Source organism: Pteropus alecto, unplaced genomic scaffold, assembly GCF_000325575.1.
Source record: "Pteropus alecto unplaced genomic scaffold, ASM32557v1 scaffold134, whole genome shotgun sequence".
Classification (NCBI taxonomy): domain Eukaryota; kingdom Metazoa; phylum Chordata; class Mammalia; order Chiroptera; family Pteropodidae; genus Pteropus; species Pteropus alecto.
The window spans coordinates 11932458-11945869 of NW_006436283.1; the positions used below are offsets into that span (position 1 = coordinate 11932458).

The following is a 13412-nucleotide window of genomic DNA, read 5'->3' on the forward strand; positions in this document are numbered from 1 at the left end:
GGGCTAATCTCCCAAATCTTCCGTCCATTCTTCTGAAACTTACTTCCACATTTCTAAATGATATGGTAATATTGTTCCTTAGTTTTAGACATAGTCTAGTTAGTTTCCTTTTTATGATAGTTAAGGATTTAGCTCTCAGACCAACCACCTCATTCTGTAACACTCCCTCTCCCCTCCCGCTTATAGTTATACCACACTTCTACATAACTTTTCAAATGTGTCCATTATGATGACGAGCTTTTCCTGGGTTTTTGTGGGCGAACTGGCTTCACATCTGGTTCCTTCTCCATAGGTATGTGGACTGCAACATCCTCCACTTGCTGAGTTAGTTACCACTTCATTTGCTTTCTATTTTTCAAAAATACATTGGTATCTTTTATTTATCTTTTGTCTTCTCTCCTATTCTTTGACCTTTGCTTATCCTATCCCTTCTGTCACAAATTCCTTCACCCATTCTTCTTGTTGGTTATTCCTAGTTCTTAGCTTGGTAGAAAACTGGTAGAACTAGTAACTTAAGTGTCTTCCTAAAGTAGTTAACATTTAAAAAAATTACAAAAGCATCATTACACTTGTTTTAACAAACTCAAGTAGTATTCGAGTATGTTAAGCAAAGAGTGAAAGTTTGTATTCTGTCACTCAAGAGTCGCACCTACTACTTTGGGGGACTATTCTTTCTGACCTTTTTTATATACTATATATTGCATTACATATATGATACCGACTCATAGCATTTAAAATAAAATATTTAAGATTTGCTCATTTTACTCAAGAATATACTGTGGTATATTTCTATCTACTTTATCATTTTTCTTTCTGCAAATTAGAACTTATGTTCTAGCTTTTGTATATCTGGCCTCGTCTTGTGCATTTCCTGTCTTTTCCATCCGGGTTGTCTCGTTACAATGTATTGCAGTTGTCTGCATGTCTCTTCCTTATGCTCCCAACTTGGCCGATCCACCATCTTTTCCTAAGGAAGCCCCTGCCTGCTCTCTTCTCCAGTACAGTCAGATGCTATCCCATCATGCCTTCTGGCCTTGGCCATTGTTCATATACTCATACCCATGCTACTCTCTACATGCCCTAATGGGAACCTCTCTTCTCCCTTCCTCTCCTTTCCTGGTGTCCTCTGCCATTCTGTGGCTTTGATCAGCAAAGTCCCCGTATCCTCAACTGCTCTGAAGCCTCCCTCCAACTCTTGGACCTCACTGAAGCCCTCACCTCCATGGAAGATACCACCCCAAGTGGGTTTTTCTTTTTCCCCTCATATTTCCCCATATTAGAAATAGGACTGGTGTACTCTTGCCCACTTCAAGTCCATTATGCCTCCTTCCCACCTGCAGCCACTGGTGTTCTTTTGAGGCACACACCGTCTGGCCTTACACCTCATGCCTCTCCTCATGCTCTACCAATTGTCAGAAGCCATCATGCATAAATTCTCATCTAGCCAGCATGTGAAAAAGCTACACACACCTACACCTATCTTCAAAGTTCACCCTAAGGCCCACCTCTGATGACAAGCCCACACTTCTACCCCTTTTTTGAATTAGAGATTGTTTTTGTCCTCAAGTGCTATATTTTACTGTTTTTATTGATCTACAGCAACAGGCTTCAAGAACTGCCTGCTCAATCATGGCTTGTTAATTGCTTTAGTACAAATATAACTGATGAAGAATGTGTGCCCTTACTGCCTCCTTTAAGATTTTGGGTTATAAATTCAAAAGCAGTAAGCTTTAAGAAAACAATTTTATTTAAAAAAATTATTTCATAAAAAGAACTGGAATGAATATATAGATAAGACATTTAGAAATGATTCTTCTGGTTTAGATAGTTTACTGGCTCAGTTCTAGCTCTGCCCTGGTAAAGTCCTTCAGAACTGTCACTTTTGAAATCTGGCCTCATGGGAAGGGATTTTTACTGTGCTGGAAGGAAGCCAGATGAAGCCGCGATCTGAGGCGCTCAGCTTCCAATTCCCGGAAGAAAGCATCGTCGTCGTTCCGTGTTATCATGTACTGCAGCTGCTGAATTTCCTTCTCCATCTTAGATCTCAGCTCCCTCTTCACCTTATGTAGTGTCTAAAAGAGAATTCATGTCATCCTTCTATTCACAACATATATTCAGATTCCCATTTATTTTTATTCCCTCTCAGCCTTCTAGCTCATCAAGTGCCTGCAATAATTTTAATAATTTAGCAGCAGCTCTTAAAGAGAACTTAACAGGTAAAGTTAAAAGTCACAGAATAAATGTTTTGGGTCATAGATGGATCTTTTTACTAGTATCCTCTCCACTCCCCTTAAGGATTGCTTTAAAAATGTAAATAAATGGTTTCCATTCTGTTGATTATTACCTGAGCCTGGGATTTTTCTCTGGCTTTGAGATCCTGACGTTCCTGTGATATGGCTTCTGCCAGCAATGAAAACTGTTTACAGGGAAGAAAAAAACCAAATCTTTTGTCTGTAGTCCAAATATAACAATTCTCATACTTAATGTTCACAGGCTTAAAATCTTTATTTTAATGGAACAGGGCAATACAGATTCTATATAATGGTTAAGCACTAGCTTATTTTATCTTAAATTTCATTCTTGAAAATGGGGTCAGTGTCTAACCTGTATAGTGATAAGTTCTGAATTAATATGTGGAGATTTACTATTCAACAACCTTTTGAAAGGGTGGTCAGGGGTAAGCACATTTAGAATGTAAACAAGCAGCAGTGAACCCACCTGGTCTTTATAGTAGTTCTCCATCGAGTCCAGTTCATTCTGGTGCTGTCTCTTCTGTTCATCTCGCTTTTCTTTGGCATAGTTTCTTAGGTCACGTAATCTTTGCTTTTGAATCTGTAAACCTTCTTCAAACAGTTTCTTAAATATCTATCATTGAGTCAGAAAAATTAAGTTATGCTGAACTTATATAATCATTTTACCCAAATTGAAGTACATACTTACTGAATTTCTCAAAAGTTTTTTAAAATAACAGATTTACTGCTATATAATTCACATGCCATAAAAATTCACCCCTTTAAGGTATATAATTAAGTAGGTTTTAGTATATTCAGAGTTGTACACCATCACCACTAGTTCCAGAATATTTTCATCACTCCAAAAAGCAGCCCCATCTACAGCCATGCCACCCTGAACACGCCCGAACTCATCTGATCTCGGAAGCTAAGCAGGGTCAGGCCTCGTTAGTACTTGGATGGGAGACCACCTAGGAATACTAGGTGCTGTAGGTGATAATAAATAAATAAATACAAATAAATAAAAAAGAAACCCCAGACCCAATAGCAGCCACTCCCCATTCTCCCCTCCCCTGGCAACTTTCTACTTTCTGTGTCTATAGAGATTTGCCTACTGTGGACAATTCATAGAAATGGAATCACATGCTATTTGACCTCTTATATCTGTACTTAGCATAATGTTTTCAAGGTTCATCTAAATCATAGCATGTATCAATATTTCATTCCTTTCTACTGCCAAAACTTATTCTACTGTATGGATACATCACATTTTGTCTATCCATTCATCAGTTGATGGGACACTAGGTTTGTTTCCTCTTTTTGGCTACTACAAATAATGCTTCTGTGAACATTTGTGTATAGGTTGTGTGGATCTATACCTAGGAGTGAAATTGCTGAGTCACATGGTAACTCTATGTTTAACCTTGTGAGGAGCTGCCAGACTGGTCAAAGGTGGCTGCACCATTTTGCATCCCCACCAGCACTGCATGTGGGTTCCAGCTTCTCCACATCCTTGCCAACACTTGTTAGTCAACTTAGTGAGTGTGAGTGGTATCTCATGGTGGTTTTGATTTGTATTTCCCTAATGATAATGGTGTTTCAGCATCTTTTCCTGTACCCCAAAGATTCTTTACTGCTTTCAGAAAAGGTATCTCGAAGAGCCGCATTTAAGGCAAGAATTCGTGAGCAGAAGAAACAAATACTACACCTGCATTTGTATCTACAACTGAGGGTGATGGGGTCATCTATATAGGCCACAGGAAAGCAAACTGTTCCAAGGATCTGAATATGCCCACTTGTCCTCTATTAAAGAATTCTAGATCAAAAAACTGGTTCTTACAGCCTTACATTCATTAACCAGCCATACTACCTTAGTCAAGTTACTTAACCTCTCAAAGCCTCAGTAGTATCCTCTAGAAATGGGATAACAGTATGACCCACTTCAGAGTATTTATTTAGCCTAGTTAACTATAATTACCTTAATGCATTACTCTAGGGATGGAATTTATTGCCAGTTTAGAATCCTAAAATTTAAGCATTTCAGCTTGATTAGGATTAGACAGCAAATACTTCATAGAAGTAGCCCGTAGCATATCTATCTGTTCTGTTATTTTCTTGATTTTATATGGGAACCTAGGTCATCTAGTCACACCTTCAGTTCCTGCCTCCGATAACATGTTCCCTACCCCAAAAGAAGTTGTATGGGGAAGTACCTATGTGCCTATGTGCAGGAGGTCAGAGGGCACTCAGACCTCATGTTAAGATGAGGGCAGTGGAGACAGAATAGACTGGGATGTGCTATGGGGTAGTACATGACATGTGGCCAAGTCTCAACTCTCACAGCCAGCAGTTTAGTACTTGCATTTGGATTTTAGATTCAAACTGGGACACGATTCAAACAAAGAAGGTGGCCCTGAAAGGTAACAGACAAAATTCACCATTGTAACAGGGTTATTAGATAGAAAAGCCATATTTACCATTTCTTCCCGGGTCCTCATTCTCATCATTTTTGCACGCAGCTGAACTCTATAATCATCGTAATATTTTCGGGCACGAACAATCTGCTGCCGATTTTCTTTTATCTTTGATTGGGTCAACTTCTGCCTCTGAATGCGGTCCTTGAAATCTTGCTAAGAAAGGGAAAGGAGAAAAGAGGTAAGGACAAGAGAAAGACAAACTCTAGCATTCCCATCTGCCCCACTCCGCATCACAGCGTCTTCAAGCAGTAAGCCAGGTAAGCAGCTGACCAGTGGCAGCTGCGTAGGCATAGAGTATGAAAGACCGTCAGCCCCCAGAAGCCCTCTAGCCTTTGGCAGGTTTGTCACCTCAGTCCTAAGAGCCACCCCAGTGAGCCCTCACTGCTGCAGACAGCAGCAGTTATCCGGGAGGAATTGAGGATATCATCTCCTTGTTCCACCAGGGGATCACCTAAGCCACACCCAAGACAGCTTGGAAGGAGTAGAAAAATGGTACTGACTTTCAAGCAAAACTTGAGTTACTGAGTATTTACATCAAAACTAAGGAAATCAGACAGTATCTTACAAAGGATAATGAGGATAAAATGAGATCATGTACGTAAATCCTTCAACTAAATGTTCAGACACTTGTTTTCTTTCCCCCCATACCAAAGTACCACAGGCAGTTCTTCACATGGCTTCTCCTTTGGGAACTGTTTGGGATTATAGTTCTCATTGCTTATAGCTACTCTACATTGTCAACTAGGGGTTTTAAAATCTCTTCCTCTAGCATACTGTCTTTGACCTCTGTCCTCTCCTTTCATTATACTCAACAGAGGATAATGTGTTATGTAGAATTCTCTATCCAAATTATAATGGAGGCTGGTAAACTACCTCAGCTCTCTACTTGGGACCTGAGAAAGACAGGAGAGGACTAGAAGCACTATGTTACAACCACCTGGTACCTCGAAGGGGCTATAAAGGTAGAGACAGACCTGGATAAAAATCTCAACCTTGCCCTTTGCTGATTACGGTGGGACCCAGGGCAAGGTAACATCTCAAAGCCTCAGGTTTTTCATTTCATAGAAAACATCTCTATTATGACTAAATGAAATTGTGTATGTGAAGCACCTAGTACCTTCCTCACTCATCAGGGCTGGTTAAAGTCCCAGATGCTTCCACAGGCAAGCGTTAGAGGTAACAGTGGGACTACTGCCCAGCAGGGACAAATAAAAGTAATTACTGTGATTTCTGAATTCAGAATTTTAATACACAATTTACTCTCGACATACCAGTCTCTTGTTATGTTCATATTCTTTCTTGACAAGTGCAGTAAGCAGGTCATGCCTTCTTAAGGCTTCTTCTGTCTTTAAGAGGGACAAAAGGGAAGGACGTTAATGATGCTATTGACTAAATTCTCAAGGATAAGCTCTCTCCCTTTCTGGATTATATTCCTGTGCTTAAGGTTGACAGTTTACTTACTTCATCCTGGAGTTTCTTCTTTGACCGATTTTCTCCATGTGCATCTTTTTTGAGCTGTTCGATCTGTGCAATTTGCTGTTTCCACATTTTGCTTAGTGTTTGGCCAGAAACATAGAGAAATGGAAACTGCTCAAGCATGAGGGGCAGGAGACTGTGTTCGTTTACTTTCTCTGCAAGGTTAAAGAAAAAAAAGGATGCTCTTAATCTGAGAGACTTGCTGACAGCTTTTAATAAGAACTCTCATTCCACCTTCCTGATAGATCAAAGCTTATCTAAGTGATGCAGTTATGACCTTGAAAAGAACAATTCTAAAAGTATGTTATTACTTTTGCATTCCTTCTTTGATCAAAGTAAGCCAGCTACTAGCACAGATGAAAATAAGCTCAACAGTTCTGATTGACGACAAGCTGGTCTTGTGAAGTCCATCCTAAATGCTCAGCTGACTCAGCGCCTGGGGTGGATGCTCTGTGTGTGGTCAGACAGACTCCTCAGCCTTACTGGGAGGCAAAATTTGTCTGATGGGATATAGTCAGAAGGCCAGTAGTCTTTGAAACTGCAATCTGGCCTTTCACATGACCTCATTTTCCTTATAACAGGATTCTTAACACTCACTGGTACCAACTATCAACATTACAGGAGCTGGACGTGCCATCTGCTTGCTCTGGAGCATCCCTCTGGTTCTACCAACTTCCCAGGAACAAAGAAAAGCCAGTATGAGTGAGCAGAGTAAAGCTAAAGCTGAAGCAGCAGGAAGTAGCCCTCGTATTCTTCGGGTGCCAAGATATAGGTCTCCCTAAGATATTATTTAGGAGTTTCAAATAAATGCCTTATTTGAGCATTTTATCTCTCTTTACAGAAATCTAGCATATGGCAGTGATAAAAGAGAGAACTTTCTCCAGCTAACCAGTGGATGTTAGTTTTCAGTGCTGTGTCCTTGGAATGTAGCACACACTTTCAAAGGATGCCAGTTTTCCATAAAGTACAATTTTTGTGGTTCTTACTTGGAACTGCTTTATTTGGCTTTGGCAAGCCACCTCTTGGACTTGTGGTTGTGGTGTTTCTAGGGTAAATCTTCCAGGACTGACTACGTTTTGGAGTTCCTTTATGAGCAGATTCTCTGTATATTTTTTCCTTAGAAGCAGATATAAAACAGAATAGAAATAAGGGATAAGTCTAATAGCTCTTTACACATCATCTTAAATATATATTGACAAAAATAGCTAACTAATCCCCGGCCAAACCACCTTCAGATTTCTAAAATCTGGTTAGTATTTATCTATTCTAAGTAAAAGTCACCTTTTGGCTTCTGGCATCTTTTGGAATTTGAAAAGCACTGACTTTTTTGAATTTCACAGTCACCATCGTCCTACACCCTAAATACAACTACTACTGCTTTGATGTACCTGTTTCTTTGACAACTTTTTCCATGCAAATTTAAAAAGTTTTGAAACAATGTTTAGTTGTAACCATACTATATTTTATATCTAGTTTTTTCATGGACACTTTAGCATAACCATTTTCCCTATGTTTCATTTAGTTTCTGTAACCATCCTTTTGAAAGGCAATGAAAACTTAGGCTTTGGGTTTCTACCAACAGGCACAGAACTACTGAGATTTCCTGTGTTCTCTTACTTCCCTTTGACTTGTCAGCCTCGACTATCTCTTAAACCCTTGATGAACTGCTAAGCAGTAGAGCCCCTTAAAAACCAAGAGAAGCTTTGGGCGGGAAGGAAAAAGGCTAGTGTTCTTTGGTATCATGTCTTGCCACATTTTAGCAACTTGGCTACCCTATGAATAAGAGGAAATCCCACATTATGAAATGAAATCCTGCCTTTTTCTATGGGACTAATATTAAGGCTTTGCTGATTCTTTTTTCCTTTTATAAAGTTCATCTCTGTACTTTCCACTGATCCGATAACAGCATTTATTACAGTTGAGACTTTTACCCACTGTTTCCTCCTCATTTATTCCTAGAGGTCCAATATTCTCTTGAACTTCATTTCTTCTTAGTTCCCTTTCAAATGCTTCAGTTATTACCTACAGAGGAAAAGGCCACATGATATTACATGTTATTATATATAATTATTAAAAACATATACAAATGAAAATGAAGGAAAAAAATTCACCTAAGATCCTACCATTCTATTTACTTTTTTTTCTTAAGTTCCTTTGAGGCTCTATATCACAAATATACATTATTTAACAGATGTGTTAATTGGGACATAAAATGAAATTCTACATAATGAGTTTTTTTGTTCTCATAGTTTTTGTAATTATTTTGATAGTCCCCTGAGTGGAAGTTACATATTTAGTTGAAGTTACATGTTATTGTAAGACATCTAAATTAGTTTCGATTCTTCACCATTATATAACATACTATAGCAAACAAGTGTTCTGAATTTATGTTACATTTCAAAATCCTTACTCCATAGAAGAAAAGTCTTCCTTGGTAATTATATATTCTCCTTGTCGAAGTCTAACCACCTCTTCTTATTCCTGTCTTGGCACTTTTATCCTGTCTGTAACTCAGGTAGCTTGTCACATTTACCTCAGATTCTATTAATCTTGAAGCTGTCTCTGAAAATAACCCTTACTGACCTACTCTTTCTTAATCCACTGGAGTACTGGGCTATATATCTGACAAGGTTAGTTTTCTTAAAATTTCATGAGTATAAGTTTTATGCTCCCTAATCGGGGAGATAAAAGCTATGTCATATAATTTTCTGTCATCCACTCAGCTCAAGAATATTAAATGCATTTTAGCCTTTAATCAACACCATGCTCACTGCAGCATTTGGCTTGAGGGTAAATGGTACTGCCTGCTGCCCAAAGGTAGTCAAGAGATAGGGTGTACCTTTGCTTGGAATCGGTGGACATCTGCTTTTTTTGGCTTTCGCTGCCTTTTTCTTTCCATATGGAACTGTTTGTTTTTGTTAACAGGAGATGGAGAGAGTGAATGAGATCTGTAAGGTGGCCTTCTGTGCATGGCAAGACCTACAACACAGAAGAGACATGTACCATTAGTTCCTTATAGCTAGAAATTTTAATTAAGTTGGAAACCAAATAGTTGATTTTCACCAAATCCAAAGAGAGTGACTGTGAATGTGCTAAATGTACTCTCTATGATTAATTTATATTTTGTGTGTATTTAGTCATACCAAGTAAACAAATGCACATAAATATGCGCTATCTCAAAGAAGTACTTAGGTTCTACATTCAACTTGGGGTTGAAGGTGGAGCAAACTGTGGAGTGCCTGTTGTGCAAAAAGGCCGAAGTTAGGTGCTCTTGGTGGTGGAGGAAGAAAGAAAATGTTAAACCATCTGAGCCGAATGGCTGCTACCCTTTTACCTCTCTAGGTCCTGAGGAGGTGGGATGTCAGTATCTTATCCTTATAAAGCATCATGCTTATAAGCAAAATTTAAATAGTTTAGTTTTCTAAGCAGTCCCGATTCTTTCCTACTTAGCGATCTAGACCTCCAAATTCCACAGTCCCTAAGAGATCTAAATAATCACTTCTCTCCACAAACCTTTTTATGTTCCGTTGTTTATAGATGAGCTTGTATATTTAATAGTTATAAAAAAGGAGACGCCATGCCTTTTTGGAAAAGCAAATAATTCAATATAGCTCTAAGGTCATGAAATTAGTTTGATACCTTTCTAAATAAATTTTCTCAGGGAATTCAAATCTCCCCGAGCTTTTATTTTTCTTTTCACTCTCTTTTAATTCAAATCTCTCAAATTCATTTTGAATCTCAATATTAAGAATAACTATGGCACAATTTATTTTAAATGTTTTTATGATTTTACTATAATCACAATGTATTCTTTTTTAGAAACTGAAAATCTAATTATAATAACATTATATAGTAACTTACAACGTGTTTTCAAAATGGGATACCATATGTATGTGTATAGTAAGAGAAACATGTAGGTTACTGGGTTAGAGTTCCTAGAGGTTACCTGAGTCAAGCTTTAAGGAAGAGAGAGGAAATAAGAGAAGGAAAAGTATTCTTGGAGTAAAAAAACAACTGAAAAAGTTAAGGAAGGTTTGAATGAGAAATACTGTTCCTAGAGAAACAAGGATGGTCAAAGTACATAAAAGTGAGTGGAAAACACGTAGAATTTTAGTTGGTGGAAGACAGGATAATTACTTGAATTTGAACAAGTAGTAGGAAGTATCTGCAAAGATGTGGCAAATTAGAAACTTCAGAGTTGCTGATGTGAGTATAAACTGATACAATCACTCTGAAGGGGAATTTGGTAACAGTGAAAAAGTGTAAACCCCATGATCCAGTAATTCTAATAGATGTAGATCCTAGAGAAACTTTACACATGTTACAGGTAGTTCATTGCAGAATTGTTTGTAGTTATAAAAAGTGGAAACAAACTACATGTCCTACAACAGGGAAAATGGTGATAAATATATATACAAATATAAATGGGGCACACCGTATGACCTTAGTTACATAATAGTTAAAATGAAGAGGATGGACAAATACCAACATAGATCTCTAAAACAATGTTAACGAAAAAAAGCAAGTTGCAGAATAATATATATAGTATCTGTAAATCAAAAATATAAAACAATAGCATATTTAGACAAGTAACACATAGGTTGTTAAAGTATAAAAACGGGTAAGAGGGTTTCTGTTCATGATGACAGTATAAGAGTGACATCAGCATACTGGCACACTGAGAAGACCCCTTTGTATCTACCCTTAAATCTACAAGTAAGACATCTATACTCCAACAAAGGTTCCTCTGTTCAACACACTACCACGCCTGAGAAACCCAGATATTGGTACATCTGAAAGTTGGAATGTGTAGGGGAGGCAGGATTGGGGAAAGGAGACCCAGGTGACTCAGACACAGCAGAAACACCCACCACTCCAGTCACCCCGGCAGTGATTCACAGTAATACCCCAACAGCCATGACCCTGGAGTTCCAAGTAGTGCAGGTAAAAAAACCCGAAAGCTTGTGCTATGGCACCACCTACTGGAAAACAAAAGAAAGACTGCTAACTATCAACCAGCTGAATTGTTAAAATCAAAATGGTATCTATGTTAGAAAGGTGTTCACTACTCAAATGCCCTGACAGTGGAATAACCCATCAAGCACCACGAATAACCAAGATAACACTGTAACACAGAAAGAAGATGACAATTCTCCAGAAACCAAACTCAAATTCCTGGAAGGTTGTGATCTACATGATAAGAGAATTCAAAATAGCAGTCATGAAAAAACTCAAGACACAAGAAAACTGAGAAAGGCAATTCAATGAGCTCAGGAATAAAATTAAACGTAAGACTCCTTAACCAGAGACTGAAACTATAAAAAAACAACCAAACAGAAATTCAAAAATTGAGATGAAGAATGCATAGAAAGAGAAATAAACAATCCGATTTACAATCACATCAAAAAAACAAACAAACAAACCTAAGAATAAACAAAGGAGGTGAAAGACCTGTACACTGAAAACTACATTGTTGAAAGGTATTGTTGAAAAAATTGAAGAAGACACAAAGTAATGGAAAGATATTTTGTTGTCATGGATTAGAAGAATTAACATTGTTAAAATGTCCATATTACGTAAAGCAATCTACAGATTCAATGCAATCCCTATCAAAATCCCAATGGCATTTTTCATAGAAAAATAGAACAAAAAAATCCTCAAATTTGTACAGAACCACAAAAGACCCAGAATAGCCAAAGCGGTCCTGAGAAAAAAGGACAAAGCCAGAGGTATAACACAGCTATACTAATCAAAACAGTGTGGTATTAGCAGAAAAACAACATGCAGACCAATGGAACAGAATAAACCCACACATATATGGGCAACTAATTTACGACAAAGGAGCCAAGAATATACAATGGAGAAAGGAATAGTCTCTTCAATAAGTCATGTTGGGAAAACTGGTCAACCATGTGCAAGAAAATGAAACTGGATCACTATCTTACACCATACACAAAAATTAACTCAAAGACATGAATGTAAAGACCTGAAAAAATAAAATAGAAGAAAACATAACCACTAAGCACATTGGTCTCAGTGATGTTTCTGTGAATTTGACTCCAAAGGCAAGGAAAACAAACAAACAAATGAGACTACATCAAACTAAAAAGCTTCTGCACAACAAAGGAAACCATCAATGGAACAAAAAGGCAACCAATGGAAAGGAGAAGATATTTGCAAATGACACTTCCGATAAGTTGCTAATAGCCAAAAGATAAAAGGAACTCATACAACTCGACAACAAAAAACAAACAATCCAATTTAAAAATGGGCAGAGGATCTGAATAGACATTTTTCTAAGGAAGACATACAGATGTCCAACATCACTATTAAGGAAATGTAAATCAAAACCACAATGAAGTATCACCTCACACCTGTTAGAATGTGAGATAACAAGTAATAGGATGAGAGAAAAGGGAACCCTTGTGTACTGGGGGTGGGAATGTGAACTGGTGCAGCTATTATAGAAAATGGTATGGAGGTTCCTAAAAAAAAAATTTAAAAACAGAACTACCATATGACCCAGCAATTCTACTTCTAGGTATATATATTTCCAGAGGTAAATTGAAATCCCTACCTCAAAAAGATACCTGCTCCCCCATATTCAAAGTAGTAGTATTTACAACATTCAAGACATAAAACAACCTAAGTGTCCATTTAGAGGTGAATGGATAAAGAAAATGTGGTATATATACAACAGAATATTATCCAGCCATAAAAAAGAAGGAAATCCTGCCGTTTGTGACAACATGGATGGACATGAAGTCATTATGCTAAGTGAATACGTCAGACATAGAAAGATAAATCCTCTATGATCTCACTCATATGTGGAACCTGAAAAAACAAACTCATAGGTGCAGAGAACAGACTGGTGGGTGCCAGAGGTGTGGGTTAAGAAGTGGGTGAAATGTGTAAAGGTACAAACTTCCAGTTATAAGATAAATAACTTCTGGGGATGTAATGTACATAATGGGGAATATAGTTAACAATACTGTGTTGCATATTTGAAAGTCGGTAAGAGATTAGATCTTAAAAGTTATCACCAAAAAAAATTGTAAATATGTGAAGTGATAGATGTTAACTAAACTTACTGTGGTAATCATTTGTAATATATACATACATCAAATCATTATGTGGTACACCTTAAACTAATACAATAGTATATATCAATTATAGCTCAATAAAACTGGAAATAATAAAAACAGGAATAAAAAAAATACCAACTTTG

At 37.6% G+C, this 13412-nt stretch overlaps 1 protein-coding gene and 1 pseudogene across 2 annotated transcripts in view; one reads left to right on the forward strand and one right to left on the reverse strand.

The window, feature by feature from the left end:
- Positions 1-1724: 1724 nt before the first annotated feature.
- Positions 1725-13412, reverse strand: part of CEP95 (centrosomal protein 95) — a 31019-nt gene continuing 19331 nt past the window's right edge. For both annotated transcript variants that reach the window (XM_015589818.2, XM_006912298.3), the window contains exons 12-20: positions 9024-9163; positions 8120-8206; positions 7171-7300; positions 6170-6339; positions 5980-6054; positions 4709-4861; positions 2719-2865; positions 2345-2416; positions 1725-2072 (exon numbers count right to left, since the gene is read on the reverse strand). In XM_015589818.2, coding sequence (XP_015445304.1) covers positions 1896-2072; positions 2345-2416; positions 2719-2865; positions 4709-4861; positions 5980-6054; positions 6170-6339; positions 7171-7300; positions 8120-8206; positions 9024-9163 — 1151 coding nt within the window. In that variant the 3' untranslated portion in view covers positions 1725-1895. The remainder of the gene's footprint in view (positions 2073-2344; positions 2417-2718; positions 2866-4708; positions 4862-5979; positions 6055-6169; positions 6340-7170; positions 7301-8119; positions 8207-9023; positions 9164-13412) is intronic.
- On the forward strand, positions 3109-3227 carry LOC112480167 (annotated as a pseudogene).